Genomic DNA, 21,694 nt, shown 5'->3' on the forward strand with positions numbered 1-21,694 from the left:
ATTGGCCTATTGTTTTCTGTCTTCCAAATGCTGAGAAGTGCAATGATATTCTGATTCTTAATTTTTTTGTATGTGTCCATTCCATCTTATTCCCTCCCCAGAACTCTTAGTATTCTTCCCTTTTTATGTAAAATTTGAAATTTTCCCAATAATGTATCCAGAAAGCTGGGTGCTTTAAACTCGGAAAAATACGAAAAAAATAATGGAAGGTCAAGTTCTTCAGTCTGGGAAATTTCCTTGAGTTGTTTCTGGATTCCCCCAACTCCCTTTTTCATTCTGAAAAACAAGTTATTTTGCTTTTGGACTTCCTGGATTAGTCTTCCAATATTCTTATATTTATTCCTCTGTTTTCTATGTTTATTCTTCCTTCTAGAGATGTCCTAAACTTTTTTTACCATCTATTTGGTTTTCTTTTTTTCTACTGTCACATTTTTTTAATATCCAAGAGCTTCTTGTGTTTGAATATTCCTTTTTCTGGACATCTTTTGTACTAAAGTCCTCCTCAAATTCTTGCTTGTCTGCTTTTTTTAAAAAGAAGGACCCTAAGAAGGAGATTGGAAGGTCTGTTGGGGGTGGGGTAGAGAATGAATGTGGGCTTCATGCTCCTGGGGTCTGGCTGAGTTGTTAACATTATGGAGTCCCTGATATCAGTATCTTTAAATCTCTTCTGTGTAGGTAAGATTTCCTTGAGAAGGATTTTATGTCCTTGGAAGAATATAAGCCAGGCTGCCAGACTTCTGGGAGTCAAGTGAGGAAAAAGGCTCAGAGGTTTAACCTTCAGTTCAGTTCAGTTGCTCAGTCATATCTGACTCTTTGCAACCCCATGGACTACAGCATGCCAGGCCTCCCTGTCCATCATCAACTCCCAGAGTTTACTTAAACTCATGTCCATTGAGTTGGTGATTCCATCCAACCATCTCATCCTCCGTCATCCCCTTCTCCCGCGTTCAATCAGGGTTTTTTCCAATGAGTTAGTTCTTTGCATCAGGTGGCCAAAGTATTGGAGTTTCAGCTTTAGCATCAGTTCTTCCAATGAATATTCAGGATTGATTCCCTTTAGAATGGACTGGTTGGATCTCCTTGCTGCTCAAGGGACTCAAGTCTTCTCCAACACCACAGTTCAAAAACATCGATTCTTTGGTGCTCAGTTTTCTTTATAGTCCAACTCTCACATCCATACATGACTACTGGAAAAACCATAGCTTTGACTAGACAGACCTTTGCTGGTGAAGTAACGTCTCTGCTTTTTAATATGCTGTCTAGGTTGGTCATAATTTTTCTTCCAAGGAGCAAGTGTCTTTTAATTTCATGGCTGCAGTCACTGTCTGCAGTGATTTTGGAGCCCCCCAAAATAAAGTCTCTCACTGTTTCCATTGTTTCCCCATCTATTTGCCATGAAGTGATGGGACCAGATGCCATGATCTTAGTTTTCTGAATGTTGAGTTTTAAGCCAGCTTTTTCACTCTCCTCTTTCACTTTCATCAAGAGGCTCTTTAGTTCTTCTTCACACTCTGCCATAAGGGTAGTGTCATCTGCATTATCTGAGGTTATTGCTATTTCTCCCTGCAATCTTGATCCCAGTTTGTTTCATCCAGCCTGGTATTTTGCATGATATACACTGCATATAAGTTAAATAAGCAGGGTGACAATATACAGCTTTGATGTACTCCTTTTCCAGTTTGGAGCCAGTCTGCTGTTTCATGTCCAGTTCTAACTGTTGCTTCCTGACCTGCATACGGATTGCTCAGGAGGCAGGTCAGGAGGTCTGGTATTCCCATCTCTTGAAGAATTTTCCACAGTTTGTTGTGATCCACACAGTCAAAGGCTTTGGCGTAGACGATAAAGCAGAAGTAGATGTTTTTCTGGAGCTCTCTTGCTTTTTCGATGATCCAACGAATGTTGGAAATTTGATCTCTGGTTCCTCTGCCTTTTCTAAATTCAGCTTGAACATTTGGAAGTTCATGGTCCATGTACTGTTGAAGCCTGGCTTGGAGAATTTTGAGCATTACTTTTGCTAGCGTGTGAGATGAGTCCAGTTGTGAGGTAGTTTGAACATTCTTTGGCATTGCCTTTCTTTGGGATTGGAAAATAACCTGCATTACATAAACTTAATCCTTTTGTTTTCAGTTAGGTATCCAAGACTTAACTGGGCCTGATCCTCTGCAGTTTAGAGAACCATGTATTTTCCCTCTCAAGTCTAGGACCTACTTTAGGGAGGGGCAGTTCCTTCCCTACACAGAAAAGGGAGGGGGCCAGGGATCTGTTTGCTTCATAAATAGTCCTTCACCATCTTTTAGCCCCACCTTTGCCTCATTCACCACCAGGGATTCCCTGGTGGCTCAGAGGATAGTGTCTACCTGCAATGCTGGAGACCTGGGTTTGATCCCTGGGTTGGGAAGATCCCCTGGAGAAGAAAATAGCAACCCACTCCAATACTCTTGTCTAGAAAATTCCATGGATGGAGGAGCCTGGTGGGCTACAGTCCATAGGGTCACCAAGAATCAGACACGACTGAACAACTTCACATTTTTGCCTCATTCAGTTACATGTATGTGTGTGCTCAGTTGTGGAGTGGATTGCCACTTCCTACTCCAGGGGATTTTCCCAACCCAGGGATTGAACCTGTGTCTTATGTCTTCTGCATTGGCAGGTGGGTTCTTTACCACTAGCGCCACCTGCAAAACCCCATTCAGTTACATGTTGTCATATAACTAATTCAACTTGAGCCTTTAGGGGATTCTAAGATGGAATTCATCTTCTTTCATCTATGTTAAAATTTTGTTTTTTCATCTATATTTATAGGTTGTCTTTTAAAAATCTACTTTAAAATAGTAAACTTTATTCCTTTCTGAAACCTTACTAAAATAGTAAATTGTAATAGTAAATATTAAAATAAATGAATGGAATATTTTACTATTTACTATTAATATTTACTATTTAATACTATTAAAATTTACATAATAGTAAATAGTGAAATATTCCATTCACTTATTTTAATATTTACTATTAGAATTTACTATTTTAGTAAGGTTTCAGAAAGGAACAGAGCTTCTTGTATCTATTCTCCCATATGTTATCTTTAGCTGATCCTCTGCCTGAAATGTGTATATCTCATTTCAGGCAGGGTAAGATACCTTTACTGTATCCAGACACAAAAAACTGTGCAGACCTTCGCTTCATATTCTTTATTTTTAACAGGTAGTGCAGAAACTAGACAAAATGGAGTAAACAATCCAGAAAACTTACCTGAAACCTCAAGCGTGGTTGAATTTCGAAGTGTTCTGACTCGTTTTTTGTCCCTGACTTTTCTTTAAATCCAGTGTGTGCATTTTTGTACACTTATTTTACCAGTATCACAATCAAGAGCTAATTATGCTAAATGTATGTGGCCCAGCTTTAAGAACTGGAGAGTTTGATGAAGGTGACCTTACTTGCGCCTTTAAGTTCCTAGTCTTTATTACGGTCGAGAGGGAGTATCTATTTCAGTTTTTCCACATTGTTTTGTTCTCTAGCCAGTCTCTTTCCCAGACTTTACTTTCCCACCTAAACTGGTTCTTCTGCTTTTAAACTATGCATCGTAAAAACGCAGCGTTTTTGCTTATATATGCCTGTTTCTTACACATTAAAGACAGTGGGTAGAACTAAGCTATGCAATTGCACTTCCTTCAAAAAGGTTGAGTGGGAGGTATTGTTTTGGTGCCAGTTCGAACAAGACAGGGCAAAATTGGTTTTCTTGACATTATCTCAAGCCACAAAACAATAGCATTCTTCACCCAGATGCCTTCCCACCCTACTGCAGTGCGGCCAGTGTTCGATGCTTCTCGCTCACATCACAAAGTTCCTTTCATGCTAAACAGGATCAATTCTCAACAGCTCTTCCCAGCTTCTTGGCTCCAGTTCTACCTGGGCCGAGCTTTAAAGTCACTGAAGCAGCTCTTATGGCGTGTGATCCTGGTTACCCTGCCAGGCTACGGGGCGAGGTGCTCGGGGGTTCGGCGTGGCGGGCAGCGAGCCCCGCGGTGCCGCTCTCCCCGGGAGCGCGAGGCCGGACGGCGGAGTCACAGGCCGGATCCCAGTTCGCGTTTGGGCCCGGAGGTCATTCGCAACCGATGTAGTCCGCAGTTCCGAAACCTCTTAGGCCAGGATCTAGTCCCGATTCCAAAGTAACCCTGGTCCTGCCGGTCTCCGCCGGCACGGAGGACCAGCGCTGGCCCCAGGCGCTGCCAATCTGCAGATCCGCCGGGCCGGGAACGCGCACCTCTTTGCTTTACGGCAAGGGAGCACGCGTTTGCGGCAATGTGACGCCAGCAAGTTTTGGCGGGAAAAGCCCTGCATTTGGATTCCTGTGGTGGCGGGCAAAGGACGGCCTGGTGAGGAAGGGCGGCCGGTAGAGTGGGAAAAGCGCCTGGAGCTGGAGTTCGGGGACTACATTATTTAGGAGGGGCACGGCGGCAGAACGTTCTCGGTTCCGATCCCAAAGGATCGGAGAGGCTCCCTCGGAGGCGTGGTTTCGTAGGGTGGACGAGTATGGTGGCGGGGGTCCTCGTTAAACAGGGACTGAAGAGAAGCCTCCTCTGCTGGCTGGGAACCCCCAAGGTTTGGGGCTCGGCGGCCCGGGTGCCACCCAGCCCTTCCTTCCGCTTCTTGGGGCAGTTTGGCCCCGCCCTGGGCTCCTCCTGACCTTGAGGACGGGGTAGAAGTGGGAATTGGGAGTGAGCGGGTGGGGAGGGGTGGCTGCGGTCCCCGCGGTTATTTCCTCCTCCACTGGCCCTCGTCCGCTTACCCTAACCCGAGACTTCACTTCTCACCCCCTTCACCATCCCAGCCGTACGGCACTGGTCGCCCTCAGCGCTGCTAGTACATTTCCTCTGCCGCCTGGAAAGCGGGGTTTCAGCTTCGGGTTTGCGTGGCAGTGGGGCTTATGAGTTATCAGTCAAATGCCGCGGTTTAGGATACTTGCTCATGCTTTAAAAGACTTGGATAAAATACGGATGGTGTGAAACCAGGAGCTGTGATTTATCTTGGGGGAATCACGAGAAGAGGCGGAGCTCAGAGGCTTCAGAAATGATTGAAGCTCGTCCTCACCAACCGTCTTTTCTGGGTTCCTGCTTTTACAGCCGCGGGACTTAGTGGAGTCATGGCAGTGCCCTTTGTGGAAGACTGGGACTTGGTGCAAACCCTGGGAGAAGGTGCCTATGGAGAGTGAGTCTGAGTCCGTTTTACCCGCCTTCACACTTGCTTTCGTTTTCTGTCTCCTTTGAGCACATATTCATTGTTCTGGAATTGTTTATTTAAACACTGTGGCGCCCAAAAGAACAGATCTTTGCATGCAAATTCCAAAACTTTGGGAAACTGAAGCTACACAATCTTTTGTAAGGGTTAACTGTTTTTTCTTCTTTTTTGGGGGGGAGGCGGGAGTGGGTGGTACAAAACAGAGCAAAACAAAACATTTTTTTCCCTAAAATTTAGAGATTTCTGAAGTCGGTTTTCTCCTCCCATATATTCTTTACTGGGGTTTGAACATAGTGGTTAAATGAGCAAATGAACAGACTCTGGAGCCACATTACCGGCCTTTGTTTTGTGAAGTTTGTGCAAGCTCGCTCTTTTTTGACCGTGCCATCCTGCTTGCCGGGAGGCGGACCAGAAATTGAACCTGTGCACCAAGCAGTAGAAACATGGGGTGGGGTCTTAACCAGGGGACCATCAAGGAAGTGCCTAGATGAGCTTCCTAATATCCTTGTGTGCCTGTTTTTTCAGCAGTAATATGGCAGGAATAGTCCATATCATGTAGGTACTTAGAACATTTACCATAGACATAGATACTATTAGATTAATAAATGTTAGGTTATGTTATTAAAATTAAATGAATAGAGCAAGAATGAAATCTTGACATTTGGGACAACATGGACCTGGAGGGTATTATGCTAAATTTAAATAAGTCAAACAGAGAAAGACAAATACTGTATGGTTTCACTTACTAGGTGAAACAAAACAAATGAACAAATGTAACAAAAGAGAAACAGTTAAAACAAACATAGTTGCCAGAGGGGAGGGTGGTGGGAGGAGGAGAGAAATACTTGTACAAACCTCTAGTTGCAAAATAAGTCTCCAGTATGAAATGTACAATTGGAGAGTATAGTCAGTAATTATGTAATATCTTTGTATGGTAGGATATCCTAACTAGACATACAGTGGTGATCATTTTGAAATGTATACAAATATCAAATCACTATTTTGTAACAGGAACTAACACAGCATTGTAAGTCAATTATACTTCAAAAACAGACTCAGAAAAAGAGAAGAGATTTGTAGTTATCAGAGCAGGGTGTTGGGGGACGGAGATTTGGATGAAGATGGTTAAAATGTACAAACTTCCAGTTATAAGATGAATAAGTTCTAGGGATATAATGTACAACATGATTAATATCACTAACACTGCTATATGTTATACATGAAATTTAAAATAGTAAATACTAAGAGTTCTCATCACAAGGAAAGTTATTTTTTCTATTTTTAAAATTTTTTATCTAAAAAATGATGGATTGTCACTAAATTTATTGTGATAATCATTTCAGTGCTTTATGTCAATTATAGCTCAGTAAAACTGGAAGAGAAATTAAATGAATAGAGCATGTATATGTGTGACGTGGCCTAGAATTGCTGTTATTCCATTTTAATTTATCAAGTGTTTATATATTACTTTTGGATGTATAACATAATGACTTCTTTGGAGCATTAGCTATTATACTTCACATTTCAGAAAGGAGTATTATCTGTTGAGGACATGGCAGAAACCATTCCCGTGGTTTCTTCCAGGTGGCGAAAGTAATAAAGGTAAAATAGTTTTGGATGAGTTATGTTTAATCTTTTGAAGTTTTAAAAGAAATACAGTTCAAATGTCTGGAATATTGTTATTTCTTCCTTTTTCTTTTTAGAGTTCAACTTGCTGTGAATAGAAGAACTGAAGAAGCAGTTGCAGTGAAGATTGTGGATATGAAACGTGCCATAGACTGTCCAGAAAATATTAAGAAAGAGATCTGTATCAACAAAATGTTAAATCATGAGAATGTAGTGAAATTTTACGGTCACAGAAGAGAAGGCAACATCCAGTATCTCTTTTTGGAGTACTGCAGTGGGGGAGAACTTTTTGATAGAATAGGTATGGAAAAAATTTCAGATAATTCTTCTGCTAAATAAGTTTTTAAATTTGTCTTAATTTGGGGGCTTCTGTTTGTTCACTGTCTATTCAGAATTGCTTATGCAATAGTGAAACAAGTAAATTTTTTTGTTTTTGCAACTTATATCAACACTGAATGCATATGTAGAGTCATCAAAGAAATTTTTCCCCAAGTTATATAAGTGATTTTGATTGGCATTTCTGTTTTGTAAAGTTTAAGAATGATAAGCTGTGATTTCTTGGTGCGTAAAGTATCATAAGTGCAATGTATTGTATGCCTATGCAGTTTTTTTCTTTGTAGACATTCTAGTTTCATGAAATTGTTGCATTCATTTACAGATCTGAAATAAGAGGTTGTTATATAAGTGAAATAATTGAAAATTTTATAAGATTTATATATATATAAAGTACTGTTTTTGCTACTTAAGATTAAAAGTCTTGATATTAAAGAATACCGAGAAGTACATAAAATATATTCTGTGGACCTAAATTTATTATTTAGATATATTGTATTAATAGTTAAAAAGTGATTATTAGAGTCTCCAAAAAAATGTATCTGAGAAAAGAGTTGAGTATAAAAGAAATAAATTCACAGACATGTATGGCTTTGTGGTGTGAGAAATTATATGAAATTTAAATTTGTTGTTAAATATTTAGGAAATCAGCTTAGATTTGCTAGGCTTCCACTTTGACAATTACAGTTCAGGAGAAGAGAAAATATTGGCGTAACATTTAGAAGAAATTAGGGGTGAATTTGAAGGATATCAAGTAAATCATAAATAGTACAAGTCAGAGCTTTCAAGGTGTATCTTGCATTCTTGATTTGGGCTATATTTTGTTATTCTCTAATTTTCCTGTGATGTTAACTTACTTTTGCCACTTAACAGTTGGAGAAATGTGAGTTGTTAGCAATATATGTATTAGTGGACTCCCTCCAGAGTCATTTCATTGTAAGCATTAGATTCTTTTTGCAAAAGTATAATTATAGATGTTTAACTTTAGAATTAGGAGACTATGTGGTTGATGCCTGACTATATTTACCTGATAAACTAACTTTCACAATTAATTCTTTTAGAGCCAGACATAGGCATGCCTGAACAAGATGCTCAGAGGTTCTTCCATCAACTTATGGCAGGGGTGGTAGGTACAGTGGTCTCTTTTCCTTTTATTTAAAATTAGTTTTAGTGAAATAAATTACTCAGTTCTGGTATGCGTCCCTCTGCTTCTCTTTTAGGTTTATCTGCATGGTATTGGAATAACTCACAGGGATATTAAACCAGAAAATCTCCTATTGGATGAAAGGGGTAAGTTGAGCATTTTGTCACTGCTACCAAAATCATTTTAATACAGCCATACAAAGGCAGGATCAAGGCTTTTGCATTACTGAAATTCCAGGGCAGCTTCTTAATTTGCCACTCAGTTATGGTAAATATTCAGTAAGTATAGTTAAGGTGAAAGTTCTGCCTACCGTTTGTGTTTCTTAAAGGTGGGAAGTTAGAGAGGAAATTTGCTCTTCTTCTTTGTTTTTTGTACAGAGTTCCTCCTCCTTTTGTAAACACAGCCACCTTGATGAGAAGCTCTGGAGGCTTGTGGATCTTGAGTTTCTGTGTGTTTTTATGTGCTTCCTTCCAGCCAGTTGGGTTTGTACGTCTCTGACAAAGCTGTGCCTAGAGCATTATTGATACCTCCTGCCTCTGCACAGCTGGGTGCGGACATGGCTCTGCGCTCAGTATTTAAGTGCCCTTTTCTAGAAGACCCTTTCGACTCCAGGATCTTTCTTTAACCTGGTCCATGCTGTTTGTATATTGACAGTGTTTGTCTTAAGTTAATAGAAGCCATGAGGCCTTTTTCTAGTTTTAGTTATATGATGATGTCTTTTATTTCTTCTTTATTACAGTTTATTTTTGATCACTTTAAGGTAGAGAAGATCCACAAATCTAAAATGACACCAGCAGTTTTCCAGTAAACCTTGACTCCTTTTAGTATTTGTGTGTGTGCTCAGTTGCTCAGTTGGGTCTGACTCTTTGTGACGCCATGGACTGTAACCTGCCAGGCTCTTCTGTCCATGGGATTCTCCAGGCGAGAACACGGGAGCAGGTTGCCATTTCTTCCTCCAGGGATCTTCCCTACTCAGGGACTGAACCCGAGTCTTGTGCATTGGCAGGTGTATTCTTTAGCCACTGCGCCACCTGGGAAGCCCCTTTAAGTGTACCTGTTTACCAGACATTCTCATTCGATGCCATCCTTTTTTCTTTTGACTTAGATAACCTCAAAATCTCTGACTTTGGCTTGGCAACCGTGTTTCGGCATAATAATCGGGAGCGTTTGTTGAACAAGATGTGTGGTACTTTACCATATGTTGCTCCAGAACTTCTAAAGAGAAAAGAATTTCATGCAGAGCCAGTCGATGTTTGGTCCTGTGGAATAGTACTTACTGCAATGTTGGCTGGAGGTAAGAGCTATTTAATCATGATAAAATTCCTGTCCTTTGAAAAGCCAGGTTTCCTGTACCAAAATAAATGAAATAAATCAAGGAGTTCCATATTTATGTGATAGTATTTTAATATTAACCTATTTATAACTAAGTTGGAACTTTTAATCCCAAAGATTTTAAAAAATGATTTATGTGTAGCTATTAAATGAAATATCACAGTAGCTCTCTCTTAAAATTATGTGAATACTTTTGGAAATAGTAAGCCAGAAGTGGATTATCTATCTTAGAAGTGTCTTTAAAATTTCTTAAACCATGTTTAATTAATTTAAAGGAAACTTTTAATGGATTTGTGTCACTGATTATTTTCCCTTAAAATCGTTACTGTAAAATGATTTGAACATTCAGAAAACCAAGTCTTGTTTCCTTTTAGAATTGCCATGGGACCAGCCTAGTGATAGTTGTCAGGAATATTGTGATTGGAAAGAAAAGAAAACATATCTCAACCCTTGGAAAAAAATTGATTCCGCTCCTCTAGGTAACTGGGTTATCTTGAATGTAAAGTACTGATTTCCTGGATAATGAAGCCTAGTGCTGTGTGAATTTTTTTCTTACAATTTTTTTCTTTTTAACTTTTAATTAATTTATATAAATAATACATGATCTTTGTAGATAAAGTAGAAAAATAATAAGTAAAATATTAAAATCCAACCCTATAATTCTAGTACTCAGAAGTAGTTATCTTTAAATATTTTGATATCTGCATGTGTTTTGTAGTAGAAAATATGTAAGTATATATGTTTGTTATATATGTATATTATTTATAAGTATTTTTTTTTGCACAAAAAAAATGACATCACACTATACATGTTATTTTGTAAACTTTGTGTGAGTATGTGTGTTAATGCTAAGTGAACACTTTTTCATGACTATACTTGTAAGTATTCATCACTGTTTTTAAAAGCTGTGATGATATTCTGCTATATGGACATGCCTTACTATACTTCTCCAGTTCACCTTTTTAGAGATTCAGAATTTTTTCTAATTTTTCACTGTTGCGAAAGAGATATGATGATCATCCGTATGCCTTAATCTTTGTACATATGTCTCACTTATTTAAAGTGAAACCCCAGAAGTGGAATTGCAGGGTCAAAGATGTATACAGTGCTTAATTATTATGGTTTACTTTGCCAAGTTGTTTTCCAGAAAGTTTGTACCATTTCATCACAGTCTCCCTAGTTTACATGTAAGCTATTTTTTGGCTACACCTTGAGGCATGAGTCTTTATTTTCCCACCAGTGAATGAACCTGTACCCTTGCAGTGTAATCAGGGAGTCTTAACCACTTGACCACCAGGGAAGCCGTTAAACATTTTTCTTTTTAACTAATCTAATAGGCCACCCTGTAAGAAATATATTCTAACTTTAAAATTTTTATTTTAAATTTAGTATCAATGAAGTTGTATGGATTTATTAGCTTTTTTGTCTATTTTTGTGGACTTGTCTATTTTGCTCATTTTTGGTAGGAAGTTTTCCTTTTATTCTATATGAAGTTTTTAAGAAAATATTAGTGTCATTATATCAATGCATTTGTTACAAATATTTTTGACAGTTTGTCATGCATTTTTCTTTTTTATGCTATTTTGACATACAGAAGTTTTATATTTTATTTATTTAAATCTAGTGTCTTGTTCTTTTTGATTTCTGACTATATTGTCATGTTTGGAAAGGTCTTTTCTACCCTCAACAGTAGAAAAAAATTACCTATGTTTTCATGGCTTTTGTTTTGTTTTGTTTTCCATTTAAATCTTTGGTCCATTAGAAGATTCTTTTAGTGTTGGGAGATGTATGAATTCTTTATCAATTAATTAAGGTCTTAGGATGATGGTTGTTTTTATTACTGTCTCTTAAAAAGTTATTGGAAAGTAAATTTTCATTATAAAATTGTGTGAATGAGAACTTAGTATGACATGTTAGAACAATGAAGTTTGGTATTGAAAATGGATGAGGTTTTTTTATCTTTGTGTAAATAGAGGTTTTCTGGTTTGTTTTTTGTTTTTGTATCTTTGTGTAAATATCATCAAGTGGAGAGAAACATTTCCACCCAGCTCTTGTTCTATTTACAAACAACTGCAAGTCTGGTCTGGCAAGAATATTCAAAGATATAGACAGTAGCAAGGAATAATTGCATGAAATTCAAGCAAAAATTTAGTGGCTTTGTTTTCTCTTCCCCAGAAGTAGTATTTGGACCAAACGAGAGCAATAGAGAATGTGTGTTTTACACCACAAGCTATAGGCTTTTCTAATCTGCATGACTCTTGTAAATGTTGTCTTAATATTTTGTTTTCAGCTCTGCTACATAAAATCTTAGTTGAGAACCCATCAGTAAGGATTACCATCCCAGACATCAAAAAAGATAGATGGTACAACAAACCACTCAAGAAAGGTAATATGCTTAAAATACAAGTTCTTGAAAGAAAAGGTACTTGTAAAGTCAGCATAAGTCAACAACACAAGATAGCTGTGGTCTCTGTCCTCGTGAAGATGATAGCCTCTAGTACAAAAAACAGAAATATAAAAAATAATTTTTAGTTCTTTAATAATTATAAAGTAGAAAGTCAGGGTACTGTAGCTAAGAGTTTGACCAATCTTTTTTTTTTAACCTTTTTATTTTGCATTGGAGTATAGCTGATTAACAATGTGGTGATGGTTTCAGGTGCAGCAAAGGTGTTCAGCCACACATATACGTGTATCCACTCTCCCCCAACTCCCCGCCCACCCAGGCTGCCACGTGCTATACGGTAGTTGACCTAGTCTTAAGTGACAGAGCGTTTACCTTGCTGAGGAAATAACACTAAATCTAAGATTTGAAGATTAAAGGGGAGCTAGCCAGATGAGTAGCAGCAAGACGAGTGGCAGATTCCAAACACGGAAGCAGCATCAGGGATGACCTGGTGGTTAGAAGGTAGTGCATTTGAGGAGCTTGAGAGAAGGCATGTGTGGCATGGACCATGTCTGGCTTGTTCAACATTACATCGCCAGTGCTTAGTACAGTGTGTGGTCCATTTTAGGCATTTCATAAATGTTCATGGAGTGAATAAGTGAGTAGAGAAGCGGGGGAGGGAGAGAGATTTGAGATGAGGTGGTAGATAGGAACCAAGCCATGGAGGACCTTATAACCCATGCTAAGAATCTTGGGCTTTAACTGAAGGCCATGGGAAAACTTTTTGGGAGATTTTAAGCAAGAAAATGACATGCTTATATATTTGGTTTTAAAAGATCTTTCTAGAATTTCAGATTTTTTACCACTGAGCCACCAGATCCAATTGGGAGGAAGAAGCTAAAAGTCTAAGAGAGAGGAAAGAAAAAAGCAGCAAGGTCCCTAAGGAGAAAGGAGGGTATGGGGTCATTTTCAAGTAGAGGAATGAACATTTGATGGGAGGATGGAAGGGAAGAGAGGACAGGAAGGAATGCAAGTAAGTTAGATTTGGTAGCGGCAAATCGAGGAAGCTTCCAATGACTGAAATGGGAGATGTATGTAAGTGATGAGGTACTGGAGGGTGTCTCGGTAATTTGGCAGGAGTATAGATGTTTTCAAAGAATCATTATGGGGAAAGGAAGAGAAAACTGATTAGAGAAATGTAGCATAGCCTGTTAGGGGTGAGGATCCAGTGGAGGGGAGTAGCCGTGAATTTACAGTGGCATCTTATTCTCTATAATGATTATTTTCAGTAAAGATTTATCCAAGTGAGTGATAGCTTATGGTGAACGATCTTAGATTCGTGATCTCTGAAAAAGATTTAACTTTGGGACCAGGGACCAGCATTGATCACTCAAGAGCTTTTGTATATCAGAGTTTTATTAAAGTGAAAAGGGACTGAGAAAGCTTCTGACATGGACATTAGAAGGGGGATGGAGAATGCTGCCACCCACCCCCTCATCCCCCGCCAGCTAGTCTTATCAAGGCCGTATCAGACCCACTTCCACAACATGCATCTTAAATTAATAAGATTAGAACCAGCAATAGAAAGATCTTACCACCCACCCCCATAATACACATTTTAAGATGACAGGATTAGTCGGAAGGTTCTTAAGGAGAAACATACCATTGAGCAAGATACATTGTTATATTGACTAAGACAAAGCAATGTAGAAAGAAGGTTTGACCTTTTCTCCTTGAGAGCCCCAGACCCCTTTCTCCTCCTCAGAAACCTTGGGCTTCTTAGCAACCTACCTAGGAATTGACTCTCATGAGCAATGAAGGTTGAGTAGAGCAGATTCATAACATTCATTGTCATTATCACAAATTATTTTTTATTTTAAAAGGTTTTGATCCTGTTGCTGGGTCTCTTAGTCTTCATAGAACATTGTTCTGCTACCAAAAATGGTACCATTAAAATGACTGCCTTAACATTGACACTGTGAACTTGGGACATACTTGTAGGTCAAGATTTATGAAATGTGTAGTTTGCACAATTTGACAAGTGATTCCAAGTCAGAAGTTCCTAACTACGTTTCTCATAAAATCATATAGGAAGAGCCACTATCTATCATATAAGTATTTTGTGTTTAAGAAATGAATTTAGATATGGTTTTACTTCTTCAATTTGCCAAGTGGGAAAGCATCTGTATTTATGTTCTCTTTTTTAGGGGCAAAGAGGCCCCGGGCTACTTCTAGTGGTGTGTCAGAGTCTCCTGGTGGATTCTCTAAACATATTCAATCCAACTTGGACTTCTCTCCAGTAAACTGTGCTTCTAGGTAAGGTCGGTTAATAATTAATAAAAGATCAAGTAGTTGTTGGATATAATAGTCCCCATGAAAAACAATCCATGTATATAATGTTTTCTTAAGATGGATATAATTTTTCAGTGTGAGAATGGTAATGCCATATAAGAGAGACCTAAAGAACTTTATTTAAAGGTATATTTTTCTCCATATCCTAATGCCTCAGTGAAGAAAGTGTGAAGTACTCCAGTTCTCAGCCAGAACCACGGACAGGCCTTTCCTTATGGGACTCCAGCCCTTCATACATTGACAAACTGGTACAAGGGATCAGCTTTTCCCAGCCCACTTGTCCTGATCACATGCTTCTAAATAGTCAATTGCTTGGCACTCCAGGATCCTCACAGGTAAGGGAATTTAGTTCCTCAAATAATAATGGCAACTCTATTGTCTTAAAGTCTTTTTTTTTTTGTCAATCTAGGAAATACAGTGTTAACACTTGATACAGTTTTGTTTTGTTTTTTGACGTGGAGGAGAGAATTAGGGGAGACTTTTTTTTTTCTAATGTTTATTTATTTGACTGCACTGGGTTTTAGTTGTGGCACATAAGATCTTCAGTCTTCATTGCAGGATGTGGGATCTAGTTCCCTGACCCAGGATCAAACCTGGGCCCACTGCACTGAGAGCGCAGTCTTAGCCACTGGACCACCAGAGAAATCCCGAGACTCGAGACTTTCTTTCCTCTTTTTTAGCCACACCGTGGCATGTGGGTTCTTAGTTCCTTAACCAGGGATTGAACCCTGGCCTCTGGCACTGGAAGCAGAGTCCTGACGTCTGGGCTGCCAGAGAATTCCCTATGGGAGACACTTTTGTATAAGAATCTGAAGTCAGAAAAAAGAATTTTCAAGCCAAATAGCTATAGTATGATTACTTTTGGTGGTAAGTCTGATAATTTATTCAGCTTTCCTCTATTTGACTTGTAGAACCCCTGGCAGCGCTTAGTCAAAAGAATGACACGATTTTTTACCAAATTGGATGCAGACAAATCTTATCAATGCCTGAAAGAGACTTGTGAGAAATTGGGCTATCAGTGGAAGAAAAGTTGTATGAATCAGGTATGTTTCATTGATTTTTATTAGATCTTTTCCTGAAGAAAAATTTAAAATATTTGAGTAAAAAAAGAGATATCATTCTGTGGTTGATTCATGTTGATATTTGGTAGAAATCAATGCAATACTGTAAAGCAATTATCCTTCAATTAAAAATAAATTTAAAAGTGCTGTCATTTTATGTATATATTAAAATTTAAAGTAATTAGTTTAATTTGAAAAAGAAACCATTGAAATTTAAGTATAATGTTTTATCCTTAAGAACTAGTATTTCTTAAAAGAAGACTTCTCTAAGGTTATTACAAATAATAAGAGATTCAAGTCTTATTTTCTTTAAAACTATACATTATACTTAAATTGTAACAGCAATGAGCTTCCTTCTGTGAAAGATGGGTCCATTAACAATTCCATGCTTCCTCCATCTTCCCTGCTCCCAACTGCTGATTTTTGTTGTTTACATTGTTATAGCATATTTATAATATTGACATTCTGATCTGTCTTTAGGCTTTTCAAAAGTCTTAATATTGTGAGAAACAAAGAGAAAGGGATATTTTGTATTAAAGGAGACTAAAGAGGCTTGATAAATAATGTAATGCATGATCTTTCACTAGGTCATGGATTTAAAGAAAAAGAAAGCTATAAATGATGTTATTAGAACAATTGGGGAAACTTGAATATGAGTTTTATGTTAGATAATGTTTTTGTGTCAGTGTCAGATTTCTTTGGTGTGATCATAATACTTTGGTTTGTAAGAGAATGTCTGCAGGAGACACATGGTAAAGTGTTTGTAATTTATAACTTAGTTTAAAAACTAAAAAAAAAAAGACAATCACGTAAAAAAGAAGTGAACATGCTTATCTAGGTTTATAAAGCCAATAAACATTTGTGGTTATTTATTGTAGGATTCTTTTAGTTTTTCTGTAGATTTGTAAACTTTCAAAATTAAAAGTTAGGGGAAAATGTTACTATGAGGAAACCTGAAGCCAGCCTGATTAGACTCTCACTTATATAGATATCTTACTCTTTTTTTTTTTTAGGTAGATTTATTGAGATAAAGCTCACATGACATAAAAATCATCACTTTAACCATTTTAAAGTACACAATTTAGTGGTTTTAAGTATGTTCACAGGATTGTGGAATTATCACCATTTAAATATAGAACTTCCCACTGCCCCCCAAATAAACTCTGTACCAATTAGCGGTCATTCTTCGTTCCTTCCTCCCTGGCAATCACTAATATACTTTCTGTGGATAACCTATTTCTGGGCATTTCCTATAAATGGAATCATATAGTGTGTGACCCTTTGTGTTTGTCTTCTTTTACTTAGTATTTTCCAGGTTAATTCATGTTGTAGCATTTATCAATACTTTATTCCTTTTAATGGGTGAATGATAGTCTGTTACGTGGATAGACTGTTTTGTGTAAGCATTTATCTATTGATGCACATTTGGGATAATGTATCTACTTTTTGACTGTTATGAATAATGCTGCTGTGATCATTCAGGTTTCTGTGTGAAGACAGGTATTTTAGTTTGCAAGGGCCATTGTAACAACATACCACAGACTAGGAGGTATTTGTTTATTTACAGAAACTTATTTTCTCACAGCTCTAGACACTGAAGTCCAAGACCAAGGTTCTGGCAGGGCTGGTTTCCTCTGGAACCTTGGCTTTTAAGTGGCCACCCTCTTGCTGTCTCCTCCTATGCTTTGTCCTCTCTGCGCACCTCCCCTGAATCTGTCATTTTCTGTATCCTGATTTCATTTTCTAATGAAGACACCAGTCAGATTGGATTAGGGCCCTCTGAATGGTCACCTTTGAACCTAGTCACCTCTTAATTAAAAGACACTTGCTCCTTGGAAGAAAAGCAATGACAAGCCTAGACAGTATATTAAAAGGCAGAGACATTATTTTGCCAACAAAGGACTGTATATATAGTCCAAGCTATGGTTTTTCCAGTAGTCATGTATGAATGTGAGAGCTGGACCAGAAAGAAGGCTAAGAACCAAAGAATTGATGCCTTTGAACTGTGGTGCTGCAGAAGATTCTTGAGAGTTCCTTGGACTGCAAGGAGGTCAAACCAGTCAATCCTAAAGGAAATCAACCCTGAATATTCATTGGAAGGACTGATGCTAAAGCTGAAGCTCCAATACTCTGGCCACTTGATGCAAAGCCAACTTATTAGTAAAGACCCTGATCCTGTGAAAGATTGAAGGCAGGAGACAGGGATGACAGAGGATGAGATGGTTCGATGGCACCATCAACCTAGTGGGCATGAATTTGAGCAAGCTCTGGGAGATGGTGAAGGACAGTCCCGGGGGTCGCAAAGAGTTGGACACAACTGAGCAACTGAACAACAACTGAGCAACTGAACAACAACAACAAGTAACTCTTTAAAGAGGTCTTATCTCCAAAATAGCCACATTCTGAGGCATTGGGAGTTAGGGTTTCAACATCTGAATTTTGAGGGGACGCAGTTTCAGTTCAGAAGGAGAAGTTTTCAATTTCTTTGGTATATACCTGTGATCAGAATTGCTGGGCATACGATAACTCTTGTGTTTATCTTTTGAGGAACTGCCAAATGATTTTTCAAAGCAGCGACACCATTTTACATTCCTACCAGCCATGTATGAGGGTTCCAATTTCTCTTCATCCTTATCAGCACTTGTTATTGTCTCTTTTTAATCAAAGCCTTCCCTGTGTGACAGAGAAGGCAATGGCAAGCCACTCTAGTACTCTTGCCTAGAAAATCCCATGGTCGGAGGAGCCTGGTGGGCTGCAGTCCATGGGTTCGTTACAAGTTGGACACGACTGAACGACTTCACTTTTTACTTTCACACATTGGAGAAGGAAATGGCAACCCACTCCAGTGTGCTTGCCTGGAGAATCCCAGGGACAGGGGAGCCTGGTGGGCTGCCACTTATGGGGTCGCACAGTTGGACACTACTGAAGTGACTTAGCAGCAGCTCCCTGTGTGAGGTGAGAATTATTAAAAATGTTTTGTACTTTGGGCTGGGCTCAGCTAGACAAATCTGCTGATCTTAACTTGGGCTTATCCGTCCAGCTGAAGTTGATGTTTTTCTGTGGCTGGTGGTCCAAGACAGCCTCATCCACCTTTGGGGTCTTGGTGCTGGCTGTTGGATGGGCCTTTCTTTCCATGACCATCTTCTAGCCTGTGCTTCTAAAACAGTGAAAGTGGAAGTTGAAAGACCTCTTAGAACCTTCGCCATCTTCTGATCGCTGTTGTAGCTTTTTACCCAAAAACCTAACCTCTTTTTCTTTCTTCTGTTTTAATAATCTTGTTTTCCCTCTCATTCTGATTTCATTCTCTTCAACTGTTTCTTCTTTCAGTTGTATTTTGATAAAACACTAAATTTCTTCTGTTGCTAAGTGTTCACATAAACAGGATGGCGCTGCATCCTGTTTACAGGTCGGTCTGGGTGGACACACACGTACCCGTCAGGAGAGGAAAGTCCTGGAAGGAATGGGATGTTTGGCAGCACTGCTCCTATTGTAGAAGCTTTTCTCAAATTTGCATCCCAGCAGTATCACTGAACTGAGATTATAGTTTTTATTTAGAGTATGTTCTACCCACACATATGCTTTAACCTTATTTTTATTGTCTTAGGTTACTGTATCAACAACTGATAGAAGAAACAATAAGCTGATTTTCAAAGTGAATCTGGTAGAAATGGATGAGAAGATCTTAGTTGACTTCCGGCTTTCTAAGGTATATAGATTAGCACATTTTTTAAGAGAGAAAGCTTTGTTTTGCTATTTTTGAAGAAGTATTACATGTTCATTTTAGAAATTTTAAAAACACAAAGTGTAAAGAAGAAAGTTAGAATCAAGTCATCCACAGAAAACAGATTTATTTTTGATATTGTATTAGAATAACCTTACTATTACTTGTAATACATGCTATATGGAAATACTCTTATGTGGAGATTTTTTTACTGGCATTATATTTTAGATATATGTTAACTTTTTTTAAATTTAATATTATGAACATTTGTTCTTGTCATTATCTATTCTTCCAAAACAGTTTTTCAAATGACATTCCTTATTATAAAAGTTTTTGTTTTTTGTGTAATCTGTAAATAACAAAATAAAAATAGTCAAATTATTTTTATCTCTAATTACCTTTGGCATTCTGTAGTATTCTAAGCTTTTTCTTACTGAATTTGTATATAGTATTTTTCATAAAAATTGTGATTTGTCAAAATGTTTGCACATTATAGTTAATGAAACTTTATCTGTTATAAGCTACTTTGTGATTCATACTCATATACAGAGTTTTATTCACATTTCTGATTCTTTCTTTAGAAATTAGTGATTCTGAGATTATAGTTTTAAAGCCCTTGATACATAAGACCAAAATAGCATTTTCTCTATTTCCTGAAAGATTGTACATGGCTCTAAACAAGGCTGGAAGAGTTGGTCACTTTCTTTATATTGGCAGCTTGCTGCAATACTATTGTCCAAATGCTTGGTATGGAATTAAATTAAGATCCTAGAGTAGTGAAATCCTTCTCATAACTGAATCACTGGCTTTGTTGCCACAGTGTTTTGGCAAGATTTAAGTGTAGTCGTTTAGCTAATTTTTAGTTTATAAACTCCCAGTGCCTATGAAAAACAGTGACCTAGGTCCAGAGCTATCAACAATTGAAACAAACAAGATGCCATTGGTTTCTGCTCTCTGGGCCCAGTGTAATGGGCCCAAAATCAAGAGAATTATTTATGTAGGCATTTCTTCTACATGGGCTTCCCTTGTAGCTCAGCTGGTAAAGAATCTGCCTGCAATACGGGAGGCCTGGGTTCGATCCCTGGGTTGGGAAGATCCCTTGCAGAAGGGAACGGCTACCCACTCCAGTATTCTTGCCTGGAGAATTCCATGGACTGTATAGTCCATGGGGTCACAAAGAGTCGGATACAACTGAGCGACTCTCACTTTCACTTTTCTTCTATGAAGGTATTTTGTCTTTGTAAGAGGACCTGAAGATGAGGATAGCTGGACCTATCTATGGATGTTTGTCTCTATGTACCACTAAAGAAAGTTTGATTTTATGACATAGTCTTTTTTTTTTTTTTACATGAGTTTTGGCTATTTTTCCTAATATAGGGTGATGGATTGGAATTCAAGAGACACTTCCTGAAGATCAAGGGGAAGCTGAGTGATGTTGTGAGCAGCCAGAAGGTTTGGCTTCCTGTCACATGATAGATCCACTGGTTCTGGGATTCCTGGTGAATATAGTGCTGCTATGTGGACATTATTCTTCCTAGAGAAGATTATCTATTCTGCAAACTGCAAACAATAGTCCCTGAAGAGTTGTCTTCCCTCTAGCCAAACATTTTCCAATTCTTTTGTATATTCTTCATACAAATAATATCTGTATCTTAACTGTAAGTGAAACTTTGGGGAAAGGGTGGATAGAATTCATTTAGATAGTCCTTCATGTGCATTTAGCATCTGAATTGAGACCCGCCTGGTGGAAACCATGCTCTGGGGTTACATGAGTTTACCAGCATTTATACCAATATAATGAAAAATTATACTCTTGTCCCATTCTACCAAAACATTTGGTTCCATCCAAAAAGTACATATTTCCTGCACATTGACTTAATCACATGGATAAATTAGTAAAAAAAAAAAAAAAAAAAAACCTTGTTATTTGTGGGACAGTAAATTTATCAATCAGTCTGAAGTGAAGCCAGCTTCAAAATGTATACCCCAAGATTTGTACTTAAAAGGGCCTGACCAGGTACCTAAAGCTGTTTTTGAACAATAATTGAAATTACAAGTAGGTATGTTTTTTTCTGGTATAGTTAATATGTATGATTGGTCTTTCAAATAGAAGTTGAGCATAAATTCTAGTGCTTAACTATCTTTACTCGGAACTACTGTTGCACATTTTAAATATTTTTCTATATTATTTTCTACTTTCACAGCCATATTTTAATTCTTTATTACAGAAATAAATTCTATTTTGAAAATGAATAGCTAACTCTGTAAACTCATTGGTGACTAAACCTCTAGACGGTGAGGAATGAAAGAGACTGGAGACGTAAGAAAGTAATGGAAATTGATCTGATTCCTGGCTTTTTTCACCTATTATTTTTAGTAAGATCTTTTTCTTTCAATACAATTTATATTAACATTTGAATGTGTTAGATTGGGTCCCAGTATTCCCGTTTCTTGGTGATTTATAAAAATTAGCCAGTTATTCTAGTCTGAAGCCAAGAACATGAAACTTT

At 37.9% G+C, this 21,694-nt stretch overlaps 1 protein-coding gene across 1 annotated transcript; it reads left to right on the plus strand.

The window, feature by feature from the left end:
* Positions 1-2,952: 2,952 nt before the first annotated feature.
* CHEK1 (checkpoint kinase 1) lies at positions 2,953-21,102 on the plus strand. The gene is made up of 13 exons (XM_065937343.1): positions 2,953-4,370; positions 5,118-5,202; positions 6,936-7,159; positions 8,253-8,317; positions 8,412-8,481; positions 9,441-9,629; positions 10,042-10,146; positions 11,958-12,053; positions 14,258-14,366; positions 14,560-14,737; positions 15,314-15,445; positions 19,068-19,169; positions 20,562-21,102. Exons 2-13 carry the CDS (start codon positions 5,138-5,140, stop codon positions 20,655-20,657), a joined length of 1,431 nt encoding a protein of 476 aa, XP_065793415.1. The 5' UTR covers positions 2,953-4,370; positions 5,118-5,137; the 3' UTR covers positions 20,658-21,102.
* The last annotated feature ends 592 nt before the right edge of the window (positions 21,103-21,694 follow it).

Source organism: Muntiacus reevesi, chromosome 5 (genome assembly GCF_963930625.1).
Source record: "Muntiacus reevesi chromosome 5, mMunRee1.1, whole genome shotgun sequence".
Taxonomy (NCBI): Eukaryota; Metazoa; Chordata; class Mammalia; order Artiodactyla; family Cervidae; genus Muntiacus; species Muntiacus reevesi.